At 38.0% G+C, this 18,540-nt stretch overlaps 1 protein-coding gene across 1 annotated transcript; it reads left to right on the top strand.

The window, feature by feature from the left end:
- The first annotated feature begins 594 nt into the window (after positions 1-594).
- On the top strand, positions 595-16,566 carry LOC139966642 (coiled-coil domain-containing protein 13-like). Its single transcript, XM_071969887.1, has 16 exons — positions 595-743; positions 1,421-1,597; positions 1,848-1,919; positions 2,803-2,908; positions 3,723-3,868; positions 4,245-4,322; positions 5,403-5,633; positions 6,688-6,918; positions 7,456-7,632; positions 9,225-9,431; positions 10,116-10,201; positions 11,465-11,578; positions 13,628-13,765; positions 14,398-14,513; positions 15,095-15,206; positions 15,682-16,566. Exons 2-16 carry the CDS (start codon positions 1,427-1,429, stop codon positions 15,839-15,841), a joined length of 2,145 nt encoding a protein of 714 aa, XP_071825988.1. The 5' UTR covers positions 595-743; positions 1,421-1,426; the 3' UTR covers positions 15,842-16,566.
- The last annotated feature ends 1,974 nt before the right edge of the window (positions 16,567-18,540 follow it).

Below are 18,540 nucleotides of genomic sequence, written 5' to 3'. Positions count from 1 at the left end.
TGTGGGACACTATTATGATATTGGGCGAAGACACAACACTTTAATACTCCACTAAGGAAGGAACCATAGTGCCCGTTTGGGCCCTTTTTTCTCCCATCATTCCCGGGCCCCCTAATTGATGACGGACCTCCGGCCATTGCAGCCCAATGTCCTCCTCGTCAGGGCTTCCTGATTTGCTTGATGAAATGCAGAGCACCACCGGCTGGCCCCTCAAACAAACAAAGTAAGTGTCGGGACGGTGGGGTGGGGTGTATGCATTTAATGCTGACGAAGTTTCACGTATATATATCCGCTTCTCTTTTGAGAGAAAGGTGTTATCTGTTATGAAAATATAGGGATGGTGAAACTTCGTCATATTGCTCTGAAATACTTTAATACAGCTAGTAGTGCTAAACGTTTGTAGTGTATGGTATCCTGGTAAGGTTCGACCAAATTTGTCTTGAGAGAAATATAACGAATCAATTATATAGTAAACAAGGAAATGTCTCCTTAGCGATTTCAGAAGAACATCGGAGGCACGAAATGGTAAATGGGTGCTAGCATTGATGAGACGCAATCTAGCATTTCTTTGTGATATTGTTACGGTCAATCGAAAATATCGCATTCCTTGCGTTGCGAAGGTAAACATCAATTCTCGAGAAGCAGTAGTCGAGTTTATCTGATTTTTCCTTTGTGTTCATTGACAGGAACTTTCATATATAACGTCATACCTTTTGGAGTACGCGTCGCTTGCACCAAGAGAGGTACTAAAGTAGAATTTGAACAATTGCTGCTTAAAATAGATATTGTAATTGCTTCGGACAAAATGCGTAGGTCTAATGTTATCATACACTTATCGGCTGCATGACGTACAGTACAATTGGCTTAAATTATATATGTGTATCGTCGCGGAATCGTCCCAATCCCATGAGAGTATTACTATTAGGATAGGCCTAGTGCCCCTATACTAGGCAAACATACCAACCAATAGGCTAGACTAGCGTGATATTATTAGGTCAAGCCATGGTTATCCCTACTCTTGCCTTTTGTCAAAAGTTATTGGGTAATGGTAGCAGGCACTATAGCTTAGGCTTATTGTATGTGACAAATCAACTGTAGGGACTAGGCCTAGGCTACATTGTAAAATTATTTGGATGTGATGGTCTCGCAATTCACCACTAGCCTAGGCCTAAATGAGGGCGGCAGGTAGGCTAGAGATCTTTTTTTTACTCCGTTTAAAAGTATTTTATATTCAGTACCATGTTTTCTAAGTTTGACTCTGGTTCAGTTAGCCTCTTACGAAGATCCTTCTAGGAACAAACAACATGCCCTCTGAAATTTACATATTTACTTTACACAGACATTTTGCAGTAGATAAGCAGTCTGGTAACAGCTTTTCTTTTCTCTCTCTGTATGAAACTGTTTGTATTTCTGTATTCAGGTGATAATGGAGCAGTCACAAGATTCATCATTACATCAGCAGTTCCAAGCTCTGCAAGAGCAACAGAAGAAGAAACTGATGAAAAGAAAGCAAAAACAAGAGGATAAAATCAAAGAACAAAACACAAAAAATGAAGAAGTTAATGGACTTGGAGTTCCAGACAATATGGACTTGAAAGTAAGTGGTATTTAGGTCCTTGTAATTTTTAACTGACCAGTAATGCAGTCACTTAAGCTTTCAAGTGACTCAATGTTTTTGGAGGTGACATATGTATATAGCTCATTGTGGTATATTCCTGTTGTACATACTACAGTAGACGTCACTATATTTCCATGTAACCATCATATGTACAGCCTAAGTATTTATTCGAAGTCATGTCTATGGTGTTTGTGAAAGATTCATGACTTTTTCATATTCTTGTCATCAGCTGAGTCAGCCAATTCCACAAGATAGCATTTTTAATGAGGAATTGAACAATCATCTGCAGGAACAACTAAGGGTAAGTTAAAAAAAATTGGATCTTAAAAGACCAGTCTTGTCTTTAATTTCATGCTAAAAGTGTTATCTTTTCATGATGTCAAATTACTGGCACATACATGCCAAAGGAGGAAATTTGGGGTTTAAATTAACAAAGGGAAAACAAGAAGTCAGTTTGTTTTTGTGAAAGTGCTGTGGAGTGATTTCATGTTGTTGTGGATGAAAGGAGAGCAATAATTTGGCATTAATACGTTTCAATTGCAATTCAATATGCTGTTTACATTTGTGTGGGAGTATATATGTAGTCCCTCCTCGTGCAGTTGCATACACTTGGACAGCAAGTAAATTGCCAAGGATGAGTTGCCGTAAAAGTCTTGAGAAGAGACGGTATGATTACCAAAGCAAATTTCAGAACTTAGTCAAGACCTACCATGCTTTTGTGACAGGTACTGTATGTACATACCTAGCCTAGCCTACTTTTGAATGTAAGAATTGTCATTGAAGATATTGTCATTGAAATCTTAATACCACCCGAATGTAACATATTGGTGAGGAAGAAACATGTGATCACTTATCACATTGATCACTGTAACATTGTCTCATTATTAAGTTTGGTTGTACACCCATACTAGAATGGTGAAAAATGTTTTGAAATGTAATGGGCTACTTAGTAGTTATCCACAAAAGCTTAAACAACCATTAGTAGGTGTTTTTTAAAGAAAAAAGGCGTTTAGTTGTAAGAAATAGCTACTTGTAAACCTTGGTTATTTTTTCTGTTGTGTATGGCTGCTGTTAACGCTTAGCTGTAAGCTCTTAACATTTCTTCTTTCATTCATTATAAAATGAATGACCAAAAATTTATTCCTTTTTTTTCTCTTCCAAATCTCATCTTCTGGAAACATCAGGAACTAAAGGATGAGACCGGGAGGCTGTATAAGCTTCTCAGCGAACGAGACCACGAAGTCAGGAAACTGAAAAAGAAAAGGGATGAAGAAAGGCAGGCATTTTCAGGTCAGAGAAATGATTGGGTTCCTGAGTTGTCAAATACTGTTTACACCACAACATATATGTTAATCGGTCTCTGTCGTGATCTCGTTCTGCTGTCACAGTACTTTGCTATGGCAACCAACCTGCCACTATTCGTCTGGCTTTCTCTTCCAACGGCAAAAACAAATCCACGAAGATCAGTTATTGATGTTCAGAATATACAAAAGCTAACTTTTGATTGTAGAATTAATGTGAAAAAAACAATGGTTAATCAACTTCCCGTCGGCAAGCTACAACAGCCGGATCAATTTGTTCAAATGTCTGGAAGAAATCACTCGAACCATCAAATATTTTGTGGTCCACATTTGTGTTGCAGTATATCATCTCATATAGCTATCATCTGTTTAATAATTATAGCTCCATCTATTTAGCGTGGTTCGTAAAACAGCATGTCGACCAGCTTATAGACATGGCCTGGTTGTGGAATGTATTTAGTAACATTAACAGTACTAGTCACTCATTGAGAAAGAGAAAAGACCAAATGTCGTCAACACAACTGTGACAGTCTCATCCACATCTATCTGACTGAAACCATCAAAGCTTTCCTGTTTTTGTCTTTTTGTGATGGGGAGTGGGAGGGGGGGGGAGTATCCTGACAGTAGAAAGTTGGCATGAAAACATCTCTTGAATAGTAGTTTGGAGAACTTTTATTGTCACATGTTAAAATAATTTCGGACAAATTTTAAGTGACCTTTGGGTGAGAAATCAACACCTGTCTGTCGTGGAAGGGTAAGAATCACACCTTTCACAACAATTCTCACCTCTTTTCCTGTTCTAGGAATGGGAGGAGGCATGGCAACAGATGCAGCAGCTACAAAGATTGTCGAATTATCAAAGAAAAACAGAGAACTGACAGCGGAACTCGAGAGCGAAAAAACAAAGTTGAAGCAGTTACTGTTGAAACTGAGAGAAGCAGAGAAATTGGTAAGGTGATTTTGTCATTTCAGGTTCACAAGAGTTTCTAATAATTCATATGTGTAGGGGATAATTTTGGTCATTTGGTGGGGTGGGGGGGGGAGGGGTTGGAGTGAGAAGGGAGTGGCAACATACAGTGATAAACAGATCTAGCATTGGTATTTGCATATACATCCATATCACCATCACACAAAGTAGTATCAGTCCTAAACAGTTGAGGCTAGTTGTTTATTATGAACGTTACTTTTGTTTTAATGCCATTTTGTTGTTAGTGTCCTTCAAATGACACTTAGAAATGTCTATATTTGTAAAATATGCCTTAAGATGTGAATCCATTAATTTTTTGTTATGTAAAGATGCACACTTATTATTCAAATGTTTTCAGAACTCTTCGAAAGCTACTTTATCATCCAGAAGCCCCCGATCGACTAGAGAGGAACTCAGAGACCCAATTGAAATCCAGGTAAATCATCTCATATATGTAACACTTATGTTTCTTTGGTGTGACCCCTCATTTGCAAATGAACCAAATACGTCTTATATGTTTAACGTCTGTCTGGTTTTTGTTGTTTGCCTACAAATATAATTACGACACAGATTGGAAGTCAACAAGGACTTAACTAGGAAGCAATGATTTCTGTACAGGCATTCCTCATTTGCCATGGTAAAGATATTAGAAAGTTTAAAATATATATATATAGGAGAAGAGGAAGAAGCACTGCACATGCATGTAAAGAAAACAAAATAAAATAAATTATTCAAAGTACCATAAAAATATAGTAGAAAATGAAATAATACATCAGTAACTACAATCAGCAGAGGAAAGAACCGATTACCATGACTTAATTATACCAACTTAATTAACTAATTAAAACAAAATAATACAAAAATTAATTAATCAACTACTGAATATGTCAGTTTTAATGGGGTGCTTTGATAGAGGGTGCCCTCATATCGGCCTTAACCAAATATATCGTGAAGCAGGTTCGGCACTGTAACATATCTCTGGTCTTAATGTGCGTAATCTGTACTGTTTACAGATCACGATTGCATGAAAGCGTATACAAGAATGTTAACAAGGCTGATAAACTTGCATACAGCCACGCTGGGTGATTGACTAGCTAGTTAAAGGTTGCATAATCGCAGTTTGGCTGAACGAAAATAAATGTTTAGAAAACACAAATAAGGGTACGTGAATCAATTAGTTTGACTGGAACCTTTGAAAACACGATTATAAATCCTCTGCTACTCACGGTACCGTTTATGGTCTGCGGTGTTCGCAATGTGACAGCTCCCTCTGTCAATTTCGGGCTTAGCTGGAGAGCCCCATTATACCTTCAAATCAACACAAAGCGGTGAGCATTCTCTTAAAGTGTTGCTTAAATTTTCAAGATAGTTCCACATTTTGACATCTATTTGTTAACTTGCAAATTTTTAGTCAATAATACAGGGAGATAATTCACAATCAGCTTCACAAAATATTGTTCTGGTGAGATCTGTTGTATTTATCAAAAAATTCATCAAGTCTCTGTTGTTTTTACAGGCTGACAAAACTGCAGCAGAATTAAAGACCACTCAGGAGAAATTAAACCAAGCCACGGCCAAGCTCGGAGAATTCAGGACGCAGGTAGCCACGCTTAAGCAAGACTTGAAGTTAGCTCACAAAGCCCTCAGCAATGAGGTCGGAGAAGGGGTCAACATCTCCGCCTTGCTGACCGCCGGTAACAGTAACTGGAGGGGAAGAGCTCAGCAGATTCTAATCTTACAGAAAAAGGTGAGATGTTAGTGTCTCGCATAGAACGGAAATAGCAACAACAAAAAAAAAATAAGAAGGTTTTGGATCCGAAAGGTGGCTCATCTTGGTCCAAAAGACGGACATTTTCACAGAAGAAACTTCTATAATAGCATCTGTTTTTATTATTATATTATGGATGATTATGTCTATTTCGATGCAAGCATTACGATCTAAGTGATAGGCCTGTTGCTGTTTCTTTTTTCTTAATCCACAAACTAGTTTTACAGTGTTTTCTGGTAGGATAGTGCAACCATCATCTTCATACCAAGCATCAGATTTTAGAAGTAAGTGTGGCCAGCAGTGCCAAATGGGAGGAGTTTTTTTTAAAAGGTCATGTAAAATCACTCATAATTTTCGACTAGTTGGCCATGCTGATCCTTCTTGATCCTTGCTTGATCCGTGCTGAGACACAGTGGCCATTTTTAGAACGGTCTTTGGCTTTGAGCTGTTGCATAGCCTACCATGCACATTGCTCAATCTAGGTAGCCTGTATAGTGAGATTTTTAGTTCTCCTGGGGCTTTGCTCTAAGTGATGCTCCTCTTGGCTCTTGTAGAAAATTAATTAAAAACTCCTGGCCTAGGGCAAAATGACATGAAGCAAAAAAAAGACTGATTTTTTACTTCTTCACAATTTGCACTACAAAATTTGGAGAGTAAGATGTGAATTTGTTTTCCTTACTTCTCCCACCTTCCCCTTACCCTCCTGCCAAGTAAAAGTGGTACTCTCTGCTTCAAGTTTCTCGGTCTCAACTCCACTTGCGGAAACCTTTTTTTCTTTCACACAATTCTGCAGGGAGAGGTTTGCAATTGTCACAACATTGACAAACATGCTGTAGTCTGTTGTTATAAATTGCGTACTCTTTTTTTTTCAATATTCATATAACATATTCTCATATAAAGTCTTTTTTCGGTTAGTTTTTCTGTTACATTCGATTCTCATCGCCAATGTCTCTAATACTTCGATCAAAGGTAGACGTTCAAAATCTGTACCAAATTCTCTCTTTTTTTTTTCCCCGCCGCTATTTCTCCAAAGGTATCCGATTTGAAAGCTCAGTTGCAAGAGCTCCAACAACTTCGTCCTTCTACAGAGATGAGCTTGGAGGACCAGTTCATGAGCATGGGTGTAGGAGAGGACGGTGGCAATACCGCTCGTAGTACCATGTCTCTTAGGAGTGTCAAGACCGGTGGCAGTGGGGCGAGAATCGACGAAGTTCAGAAGAATAGATTGAAACAGATGGAGAAAGACAGGAGAGAAGCTAAAGAGGTCAGCCTATATGTCAAGAGGAAAACAAAACAGCAAGATTCTATCACCCTCCCCGACCTCACCCTCCCACCCCTATTGAGGCAGTCAGTTATTGTGTGACAAAAAGTTAAGTCCCATACAGAAATGGAATGAATGCAAACATGTAAAAGCAGTTTTTTACACAGAATCTCACAAAAGAACTGCTCCAAAAAGACTAACAAAAGCATTAGTTGTGTGTGCAAATCGGACTGGGGAGGGGGGGGGTGGAGGGATTACCTCTCCGCCTTCCATCGTCATTCAGGTGGAGATGACTCATTTTTTTTCTTCTGACATTTGGCGGGGAAGAATAAGTCTACTGCTATGGATGTACACCCGCTTTTCAACTGCGCACATATGAAATTTTAGCCCTTATACTCTATAAGATTTTAGAATTTAAGAGTCTTGGTAATGATCAAATTGTCTCTTCTGTCAGGCACTTTGTATAGTGAGATTTAAAGAAACTGATAAACTAATTCATACACTCATTTGCCTATTCTTCATCTGTACTGTATTCACCAGAAAGCCCAGACCGAACTTCACTCAATGGAAGAGGACTACAAGAGACTCAAGGAGAAGATGGAAGCAGCTAAAGCTCGCAACAAAGTTTTATCCAACGACCTTAAATCCTGCAAACAACAGATCACCGTGCTCACAGACAAAGGAAAACACGATAACGAGCTGATAGAAGCCCTCATGGTAACTAAGAATCATTCAAAACACTTATGAACATTATAGGAGCAAGTTCTTCATTTTACATCTTTAATAGTTTTATGTTTGTGGGTTTTATTTAATATCTAACGACCTTAAATCGTGTAAACAACAGATCACCGTGCTCACAGACAAAGGAAGACACGATAATGAGCTGATTGAGGCCCTCATGGTAACTAAGAATCATTCAAGACATTTATGAACATTATAAGAGCGAGTAGTTTGATGTTTGAGGGTTCTATTTAATATCCAACTACGTTAAATCCAGCAAACAACAGATCACAGTGCTCACAGACGAAGGAAAACACGATTATGAGTCTCATTTTGGGTAACTACGTATCATTAAAAACACTTTGAACATGATAGGAGTGACTCACTCGTGAATAGTCATGGTAACATCCCTAGAGTATGAACAGTTATGAACAACAAGTGTATGCGAGTACTGAGTTTTAAAATGTCTAACATTTTCATGTTTGTGGGTGTTATTGTCCAATCATAAATGTGTTTATGTGGTGGTAAGGTTGTGTTGTGGGTGGGTGGGGAAGTACTTGGTGCTAAAGGTTGTTAGTTTGGTGCCTATTTTTTAATTTTTTATAGAGGTATAATGATGCATTTGTCACAATTTGGAGCCACCATGTACAAAAGGGCTTTAAAGGCATTGAAGACTTGCCCCAAACCGCGTGCCGCACTCTGAAAAAGTTAACTTTCCGTTGCTTACAAGTGAAGTTTTTTTCTTGTCGCTACAAAATGCAGACAGTAATGAAACGTGATACCTTCTTATCTTTGACCTGGGATGTCCATCACTGCTATGTACACTGTGTTGTGGGTATTGAACGTAGCTGTATGTATTGACTGTACACTAGTGTCTAATTACCGACGGTAGCAAGCTGTGTGTGTTAGTTTCTTGGATCGATGGTGGTGTCTAATACTTCTGTTACACTTCATTCGAAGCTAGGTCAGATTACCGGCATTAAACGTTCCTTTGTGCCTGAGTCTTCACACCCTTTAATCCATCAGATCAGCCATTTTCTTGTAGTCATGAAGCTATTGCAATTCAAACAAATGAATAACTTCCAATGTGTCTTTGAACTTTGATAATCTCCAACATTTTCTGCCTTCCGATTTGTTCCAAATGCTCTAATTTCAATTTGAAAGGTATAGCAAATCCAGATGGCTTAATATATGTATATATGCATTGAACTCATGAAATGGAGCTCATTATATCAGCTTGCAGCCTCATAGCTTGTACTGTTGTCGAAAAGTAAAATGATAATAAATTTCCCGGTCGACAATTTACTTGGATTTGGATAAATTTTAAGACTAAAGATAAAAGATTTGAAGGTTGATCAGTGTTGTTTGGAAGAGCGTATTATGTGCAATGAGCCACGATTAGCAAAACCTATTACAAAAACTATTTACCTAACACACTGTAGCATATGCAAACTGGAGCCTATACCGCAATTTTTGCAAAGTTCTGTGAATTGTTTTTTACCCCAGGCTCATACCTGTTATTTGGTAAATTTACAATTAAAATAACACACTTTTGATATGATTTTTTGGCTGTTCTATTTCTGTCACAGAAACAACAAGGTCATTTGAAGACATTATTGGACGAGAAAACGGCAGGGTTTGAGCATACCAAGAAACGACAGGAACAGTCGACGTTAGAGATGCAGTTACAGACGCAGAAAGACGCTAACATCGTGGAACAGCTCAAGAGGATAGTTGCGGAAAAGGAGGAAAAAGTTAGACAGTTGGAAGATGAAATTGCAGAAATGCAACAAAATGTAGGTTTTAATTGTTTTGTCATTCGCTCTTCTGATACTTGCATATTATATCGTCATATTTTTATTCATTTTTTTTTCCAGTTTACTGCAGAATTACTTTAGGAAAACATTTTAAGTGTGCTTCATTCACATTATTTGTTATAAACTGGTTGATTTAGGAGTTGTAAGGTTGTATAAGGTTAGACATATATTGAATATCATAAAGCTTGTTATGTGATATGCTTGCTGCAACCCATGAAGTTCCATGAAGGCTAGAAATCACCCAATATTTACCACCTGTGGATTGATGATAAAACTGTACAATGATTGAAAGTTTGTAAGCAACAGTACACACAGACTAAATACACACACACATAGTTATATAAACCCTGTGGTAGCTAGCTGGGATTAAGGTTACTGTTAAATTCCAGTGGACACATTGTGAACCTATCAGATTTGTTGATGTCAGCTATCTGGCTCACAATTAACTCACTGTAAATCTGTGCATCTCATTTTTTTTTATTGTATTTTTTGTATGGGTTGTGACCAATAGATTGGGGAAGTGTGGCTTTAAGGGGAAAAGGAAGATTTGTAAGTTTTTTTCTTTTCTTTTAAAGGAAGATTTGAATGGCAAGTTCACACTTTGATGTACAATAACATTTTTACATATTGTCTTTACATTTTTTCCCCCATTTTTCCTTACAGCGATCTATTTCAAGGTTCGATTCACATACAATGCCTCCCCAACCTCCTTTGAAGTCCGATATGAATACTCCTGCACCATCTTCAAGGTAAGAACTAAAGAGATTCTCTCCTTAAGTCTCCGATAACAACTTGAATGTAAATGTTGGGAATGTAATTACTGCATCTTGCCTTTTAGTACTTAACACAGTTTTAGAAATCTCTATGGAGCTGATACAGAGTAAACTTTTCTCTACTAGTGACTAATAAAGATTTGTCCATCCTGAAATCTCTACTTTACAAAAGGAATATTTCGGTTTCTCTCCAGCCTTTTTTTTGTGTCAATGATTTTTTCATAATTTTTTATTTACCATCAGACTTATCTTTATAATTGTTTGCATTAGATGCTCCTCACGCCTGGACAGGTGTTTCCTCTGTTGTTTTTATAGTTTATCTTTTTGTCAATGAAGTGTGTGCTTGCTCAACGGGCTTCACCATTCATCGCTGATTCTGAACGTGTTAAATCAATGCTACCTCTGTTGGTACAGTTTGTGTAACTGAAGAATTCTTTTGCCAAGTTTAAGCAAAATGTGAGGCGCTTATATCTGCAGATTAAAATGTGACATTGGTACTTGAGTTTTGTATTGTCACAAGAATTAGAGACAAATTTATGATTACATAATTCCTCAGATTGCCAAACTATTGTTGTGCATTAATATGGTGGCTGTTTTCTCTGTGCCAATACAACCCTCACACTGTATTTCCCATTTATGGAACAAGTTCTTTCCTTGCTCGATATATTGTACATATTTGGTATCAGTGTCAAAGCTCCATTTTTTTTGGACTGTCACCTTTGACCAGCCAGTGGTTTCTAATTGGATACTCTTCAACCAAAGAACAATGTCTGTCATTGAACATGGTCTTCTCTTTTTCAATTGCTTTGAACTTTATATGTAAAAGTAAGTTGGCCTGATGTTTCGATCCTAGCAGGATCTTCTTCAGAGGCTAAATGACAAATACGTACAGTAACAGAATGTCCCTACCTCCTTTCTTTAATCCTCTCTTTGTCCCTCTACTGTTTATCTCCCACCTCTCCTCTTCCCCTGTTGGTTTCTTTCATTCTTCTCTCCATCCCTTGTCTACTAATCCCCTTCCACCTATATCTTTGTGTTCACCATGCTCATTAACCTGTCTGTATTCTGTGCATGTTTTTGTCCCTTCTGTTACTATTATTAATCATTTAGCCTCTGAAGAAGATCCTGCTAGGATCGAAATGGGCAGGCCAACTTACTTTTACACATTCTCTTACACAGGCTCTCTAGTGGATAAGCAGTTTGCTAACAGTTTTATTTTTATTTTGCTTTGAACTTTAGACAGACAGTTTACTCCAGTTCTCGACAGAGGACGCCCTCAAGGCAGAGTCGAGAGAACACCACAGTCTTGAACAGGGTGTCGTCTCAGAACGGAATGAGGCCAGCCAGTACGGGGTAGGTTTCATATTAAAATAAAAAAAGACAAAGTTTGCTCAGAGAAGTCATTTTTTGATGGTTTAAAATCAGGAAATCAGAGGCTGGATATTGCAATTTCCAGTGACATTAGGAAATGAACCATTTTTTTGGTGGAGTTAACATAACATATATTATCGTAGCATGCTCTAAATATGTCTCCACTGCATTTATTTTAGTCCACTGATGATGCAAATTTTCTGTCATCTTGGTTCTCCTACCTCGTGTCAGTCTTGCAGCGGAATTCAAACCTGATTTTTGTTTCTCAAAATAGTCTATCTCTTAATTGAGCCAAATATTGATACTGCTATTATTATTACTTTCACTTTATCTGAACATAAGAAGTCAATTTTCCACCACCTTGGATAGGGGGGAGGGGGGGTTGATCTACATAGAGGGGTTAAATACCCCATCCCCTTTGTCGGAAAAAAGTGATTACATCAATCACCCTACATTGTAGTAGGTACATGGATGTCAATGGGGGGGCAGCCAAATTTAAGCTTCGTAAGATCATGGGTGAAGGACTGTGACTGTCGACAAATTTCCTGTTCTCAAACTTTGGTAGCAAGATGTCCAAATCCCAATCCAGAAATTTTGTTCTTTGTATTTATTACGACTTTGTCGAAATTACCTAGACATCTGGAATTTTTTTGGGGGAAATTGTGTGTATCCTCTGGGACGCGTAAGATAGCAGAGACTAACACAATATGGAGGATGTCCCGCTATGCAGTCGCCAAAATGGATACCGTACGCATACTGTAGTATCCCCTCCCTAAATCCTACTAAAGTGGAGTTTGCATGTGTGCTATCAGAAAAGTAATATGGTTTTGCAGGTACACTCATCTCGCTGTTACTTTCGGATTTGTTGCAAGTCATTCTCCACTTGAGATCAGTCGAGTTAATGTGTCATCTCAGGTCATAGCAATTAATTCCCTAGACTGTGTGCTGAATTACAATATATTTTGCAAGTTGTTTCATTTAAAAAAAAAATCAAGCTTAAACGCAGGTGGCATCTCATTGATTTTTTTTTTTTTGAGAAGCAGAGCAATTAAGTTGTTTAAGAAAAAAACGAAAAACACTAAACCCCTTTGGCCTGTGATAAAAAAAAACCTTTGGCCTGTGATAAAAGAAAACGACAAAAAAACCTTTGGCCTGTGATTAAAAAAAAAAAAAACGAAAACAAATCTTGGGCCTGTGGTAAAAAAGAAGCAAGAAAAACCTTTGGCCTGTGATAAAAAATTAAAAAACGAAAAATAAAAAAACCTTTGGCCTGTGATGCAAAAAACCTTTGGCCTGTGAAAAAAAAAAACCTTTGGCCTGTTATAAAAAACAAACTTTGGCCTGTGATGAAGAAAAGAACAAAAAAAAGGAAACCTTTGGCCTGTGATAAAAAACATTTGGCCTGTGGTAAAAAAAAAAACCTTTGGCCTGTGATCAGTGGCGTAGGAAGGTACTTTTGAGTGGGGGGGGCTGAAGACTGATGGCTGGCCTGGGGGAGGGGTCTAAGGGAAGGGGGTGTCCCCCTCCCCTTTGGAATTTTTTGTATTTCCAGGTGGCCTCAGATGCAATTTGGTGCAATATAGCACACTTCAACACCCACTCCATTTTGTAAACTTAATTTTGTATTTTCACCTGGTCTTAGATGCAATCTGGTGCTCCAAATGAGATTTTTTTCTCATTTGGAAATGAAAAAGGGGTTTTCTGACTTGCCAAGCGGGGGGCGGAATGATACTTCCGCCCCTCCACATTTTTCACTGGGGGGCTAGCGCCCCCCCAGCCCCCCCGGTTCCTACGCCCTTGCCTGTGATAAAAAACAAAACAAAAAAAGATGTCAGTGTGTTATGACGTTTTGTTACTAGAAAGTTGTGATATCACACCTGTAAATATTGACGTCGGCAAGTGACATAAATGTGTGTTATAGCCAACACAGTCGGGCAATTAAAAATCAACACATAAATGTATGTGGCCTCTCAGGTTCATTGTCCTTTATTCCAGCAGAAAGTCAAATTTTCTGTCTGTTTTTGCTAACAGAAGCATGTCCCAGGTTGCCATGGCGACAGGAACATCAGAGGAAGTCCGCAGGCAGTTCCAAGAGTACAAATCTCTCCTCCAGGTTGCAGAAGTAGAAAGAGATAGAGTCATGGAGCTCATCAAAGTACTTCAGCAGAGGTGATTATCTTATTAGTAACTTTGGTCTTTCAAAGATCCATCCGAATGGTTTTTTTGGTGTTCTTTTCGCCAGCTGAAGGTCAGTGGAAAGTTATGAGTGCGTCCATGTAATGATAAACATGTCGTTTTCCAGAAACTTTCTTGTATTAGCACATGGCAAAATTTCAACCGTTGTCCAATCGTCCAAGAAGACCAAATTTCTAGTTGGACGACCAAAATCAACTTTGGAGTTTGTTCGTCTGGCAGAGGTCTATTCAGATTGCATTGTAGCTAAATACATATATAGGGCCTGCTGAACGATTGCGGCAAGGGAGAACGTGAAATATGTTGACTTTGAGGAGTTTGTATGCGGGGCCTACTTGTGATAGGGTATTTCAACGACAAGGGGGCATGGAGAACTTTCTGTTCTTTTGTCACCCATGTAATTTCATATTTCTATTTTTTTGCGAAGGAGTAGGTATGTCTGTCGATGCTGTGTCACGTAGATTGGGACTAAATTCACATTAACCTGTCAGGTCTGTGCCAACCCCCCTCCCCTCCCCCCCAAAAAAATATATGCACATTTTAATTATCAAACTGGACAAACGGAGCAAATGCAAGCAAATTTCTTCTTTTTTTTTTTCTTACTTTAGGTGTGATGAAAGTAATCAGAAGGTGACAGACACGCAGAAGCAAGTTACAGAACTGAAACAACGCAATGCACAATTTGAGAAACAACTGGATAGGTTGAAAGTGGAGACCAGTAAAGGTATGTTAGTCTTTGTTATATGAACGGGTGGGAGACTTACCCTAGGAATTAGTAATTGAAAAGCAATCACTAGTGTGACTTGAGGCTATATCTCAGAAGTTCTGTGGGTAATATGCAAACAAAGGGGGGAGGGATGGGGGAGTGGGGGAGGGGAAGGAAGGAGAAAAGGAGAAAGGGGGAGGAAAGACACATATTGTAGCTTGTTTGTTTTGACTCACGTCGCAAATGACACCAGCTTTAAGGCGTAAAATGTCGCTTGGGTAAGTGTGCTTAAAAAGAGAGAGTATTTGTTGTGAAGTTTGAGCAGGTATAGAGCAGGTATACGTCTGTATATCTCAATTTGGTTTGTGTATATTTTAATTGATGTATTGCTGACAATGTACCAATCGCTGGAAATGAATATAGCTGGAGCTAAAACAGAACTAACAAAACTTGTCTTGAGGTTCTGCAACCTTGCTGTTCGGGCTAGTTTTTTTCATTTCTTACCTCACTGAAAGTGGTGACCGACTTCCCTGTAAAACGGTGGCAATTTTTTACAGTTATTACACATATTAATCGTAATAATTACTTTAATCTTACAGGCTCTGCAAAGAAGACATCCAAGATACAAGTGAGTGCAATGTCTAGTGTACAGGATCTCCTCCGAGAGGACGTCAGCGTCTCTCAAGAAACAACAGATGAATTGCAATCAAGGTAAACTGTCTTCTAATGTAACATATGTGAGACTGAATTTAAAGAAAAACAAATGTGCGGTAAACAAGAAAGAAAAAAAAGGATGACTAATGTGTCTCAATTTCCATCTGTGCAACATTTCTGTTGCTAAGTAACAAAATGCAGACACATTTCATTTCACTAAAAAGAGATGTTTATGACATTTTGCATATTAATTTTTGCTAAGCAATTTGGTCATTTTGCATAACAATTTGGTCATTTTGCATAACAATTTGGTCATTTTGCATAACGTTTTGATCATTTTGCATAGCAGTTTACTCATTTTGCATAGCAGTTTGATCATTTTGCGATGCACAGGGTGCACATTAAGACATATGTGGCCCATAACCATGGAACTGTGTCAACTTAGATATGTTTATGAATATTAACTCTGTTTGAGAGTAGTTCTCTAATTGGGAATTTTGTTCTTGATACTGTTTCTATTTACTTGAAACAGGTTAGCCATTCAGGTTGACGAAAACAATGCCCTTAAGGCCGCCCTCCAGAGCACCCTGCAGTCCAAGGATGAGGACCTCAAGTTATACCAACAGATGATGGAACAAACAAAGCAAGTGTTCTTGACTGGACTCAGACAATATCGACAAACATCATCCTAATGCGACACCAACAGAGGAGGGAACTTCAGAACCAGAGGATGGCACAGATGGAAGGTTCCAGGATATAGATGAGTGGTTGAACTCCTGCTAAAGGAAATTGTATCAATTTTTGGAAGTTTCTTCTTTTAAGGGACATCAGCATAGCCTCCAATTAACATTTAGAATAAAAAAAATAAAAAAAATTTCCGGAGCTTTGGACCTTACAAATTATTCTCAGATGTCGTGGGGCATGAAATTAGGTTGTTGTCCGGCCAACTTCTCCTACCCCTCATGTTGATAATGGTCAACCGAGGTTGAACTGATGTTGATGATGGTGGTGATGGTGATGATGATCCCAGGGAGAAAAAAATACTTCACATATTGACACTGGTGACCAGTATTTGACTTGCTAGCATATTGGAGGACTATACTGATTGTTAGCCTTCAAGTATTTTGGTTTGACTGAATTTTTTTGTCAGTCTTAATAATGAACTTCATCATGGTATTTCAGAGACCAGCCATTTGAAAGTGTCACATATGGACACCCTATGCTTTGACAAGGAAGAGGGTGAGGGGGCATGCATGCAAGAAAGGGGGTGAGGGCATGAGGGCTGAGGAGAATGTTCAGCACATGCATGCATATTTGATTGTCAAATAAAGTTAAACATTGAATAGAGGAGAAAATAATAACAAAGTTGACTTATTTTCTTCTTTTTGTAAGCCTTTTATTATGAATAATTTTTTTTTATAAAATAGCCCCAATATATTCCATTTACAAAACCTTGTGCACTTTTAAAAACCTTGATAAAAATATTTGAGTTATTTATTTATCAAGTTAGCTCCTTTGTTAAATATTTAAATTTTTAAATATCAAAGTAAAACTAACAAAACAAACAAGGCTTTGATTGGCTGAGATTAATCTCAACAACTTGCTTCGCTCTTAAATTGTGATCAAATTTAATAAAAAAGAAAAAAAAGGAAAAAAAGAGTAAATGAAAACAACATTTTTGCCTCAGGTAAAGATTTGTTCTATTACAATACAGCTTTTTAAGCTTGAATCTGTTAAACTTTCGGCTTGCATAATCAAGCTTTTTTTTTTAAAAGTGCAAAATGCTGAGTTGTTGCAATCTTCATGACATTGTCATAGGGATTCTAGTATCTAATAACATACATGATATCAAAACCACCCAAAAAAGTTGGCTTCAGTTTAAACATGTCAGCCCATAATAATAGGCAGTGATTTTTTTTCAAATATTGGGGTGGGGGGGGGGGACATTTGCTTGGGGGCAGGCGCATAGCAACTTTCATCCCCAAATTTCAGGCGCTTTGTGATATTTTGTATACAAATGATATTAGTAACAATTTGTGACATGGTTAGATAGGCACGTAGCTAGGAATTGCTAATAAGGGTGGGGTGAAAATCTTTTAGAATTATGCTTTTTAAGAACTCATTTATCTACAGAGCAGCCATTTATATTCAAAATGGGTTCTTAGAATCTCTGTTGTAATCCTTTTAATCTTTAAAACTGCTCATCCTCTATCTTATTTCTTGTTTTTGTTCATGCTTTCATTTTTGTACATGTTTACATCTTTTATGTATCACTTTTATGTGTCCTATTTATAAATTTTATAATTTATACTGGAATAAAGAAATTGAAAATTGAAGCTTGTAGGCAAACTATCTAAGCGTAGCGCCACCATGGTTGGCGCGAAGCGTAAAAGAAAATTTTGGCTGAAAATTCCTCCCAGATCGCTGGAAATGGCACTTCCCAGGCCTTGTAAGTTGCATCTAAGCATTTTTCTACGAGTATTTTCTACTTATAGGCACAAAAAAAACTATGCCACCAAATATTGGGGGGGGATATTAGATATTATATCCCCCCACCTAAAATATTTGGGGGGGACATGTCCCCCGTCCCCCCCATGATCGCCGCCCTTGCCCATAGTTAACTAGTATCACATTGATGTTAATCCATCTCAGAATAAAATACCAAATGGCCTTTTTTGGAGAATGGTTTTGTTTTCTTTATAGACAATATTAAATACTTCTTTGATTGCATGAGACCCTGCTTAAAGTAACTCTTCATATATCTAGTAGGTAATTTTTAAAGCCATATAGGATTGTTACATGAAACACAAAAAAATTATGTCACATCATATATTCATCATTTTATAAAATTAGCAATTTGTAAAGACAAGGACTGAGTGTACCAAGTAAGGGGGTTGTGGTCCTGAATTCCCCAGCCCCCCCCTCATTTAGGGGGTCTGAGAGCATCCTCCCTTGGGTCTGAATGCAAGCAGAGGCTGTGCTAAAAAGTACTCTGCAAATTTTGTGTGAGGTTGCAAAGGTACATCCTCAACAAACCCCTTCCCCCTGCCCACCCCATATCCACACCTCGAACAAATATCTGATTATAATTATTTTTTGTATGACATCAGCGGTTTTGATCCGACCATCAGTTTACAAATTGCCCAAGTTTACCATTTGATCATAATACATACACAACAAGATGTCAGTTAAAAAAAAAACTAAAAGAGAGCGACTTTTAAAAAATGAAAGAGGACACAACTTCTTACAGAATGGAAACTATATCAGTGCCTCGGAAATAGTACAACAACCAACCTCCACCAATAACAATACCGCTTCAAATACAAAGTTCATTAAAAATTAACTGAACACTATTCCCTTGACTTTCACCAAGGACTTTCTCTGTACATAC

This window comes from Apostichopus japonicus, chromosome 4 (assembly GCF_037975245.1).
Source record: "Apostichopus japonicus isolate 1M-3 chromosome 4, ASM3797524v1, whole genome shotgun sequence".
Classification (NCBI taxonomy): Eukaryota; Metazoa; Echinodermata; class Holothuroidea; order Aspidochirotida; family Stichopodidae; genus Apostichopus; species Apostichopus japonicus.
Note: the sequence above shows the minus strand (reverse complement) of the source record. Positions and strands in the feature narration are given on the sequence as shown.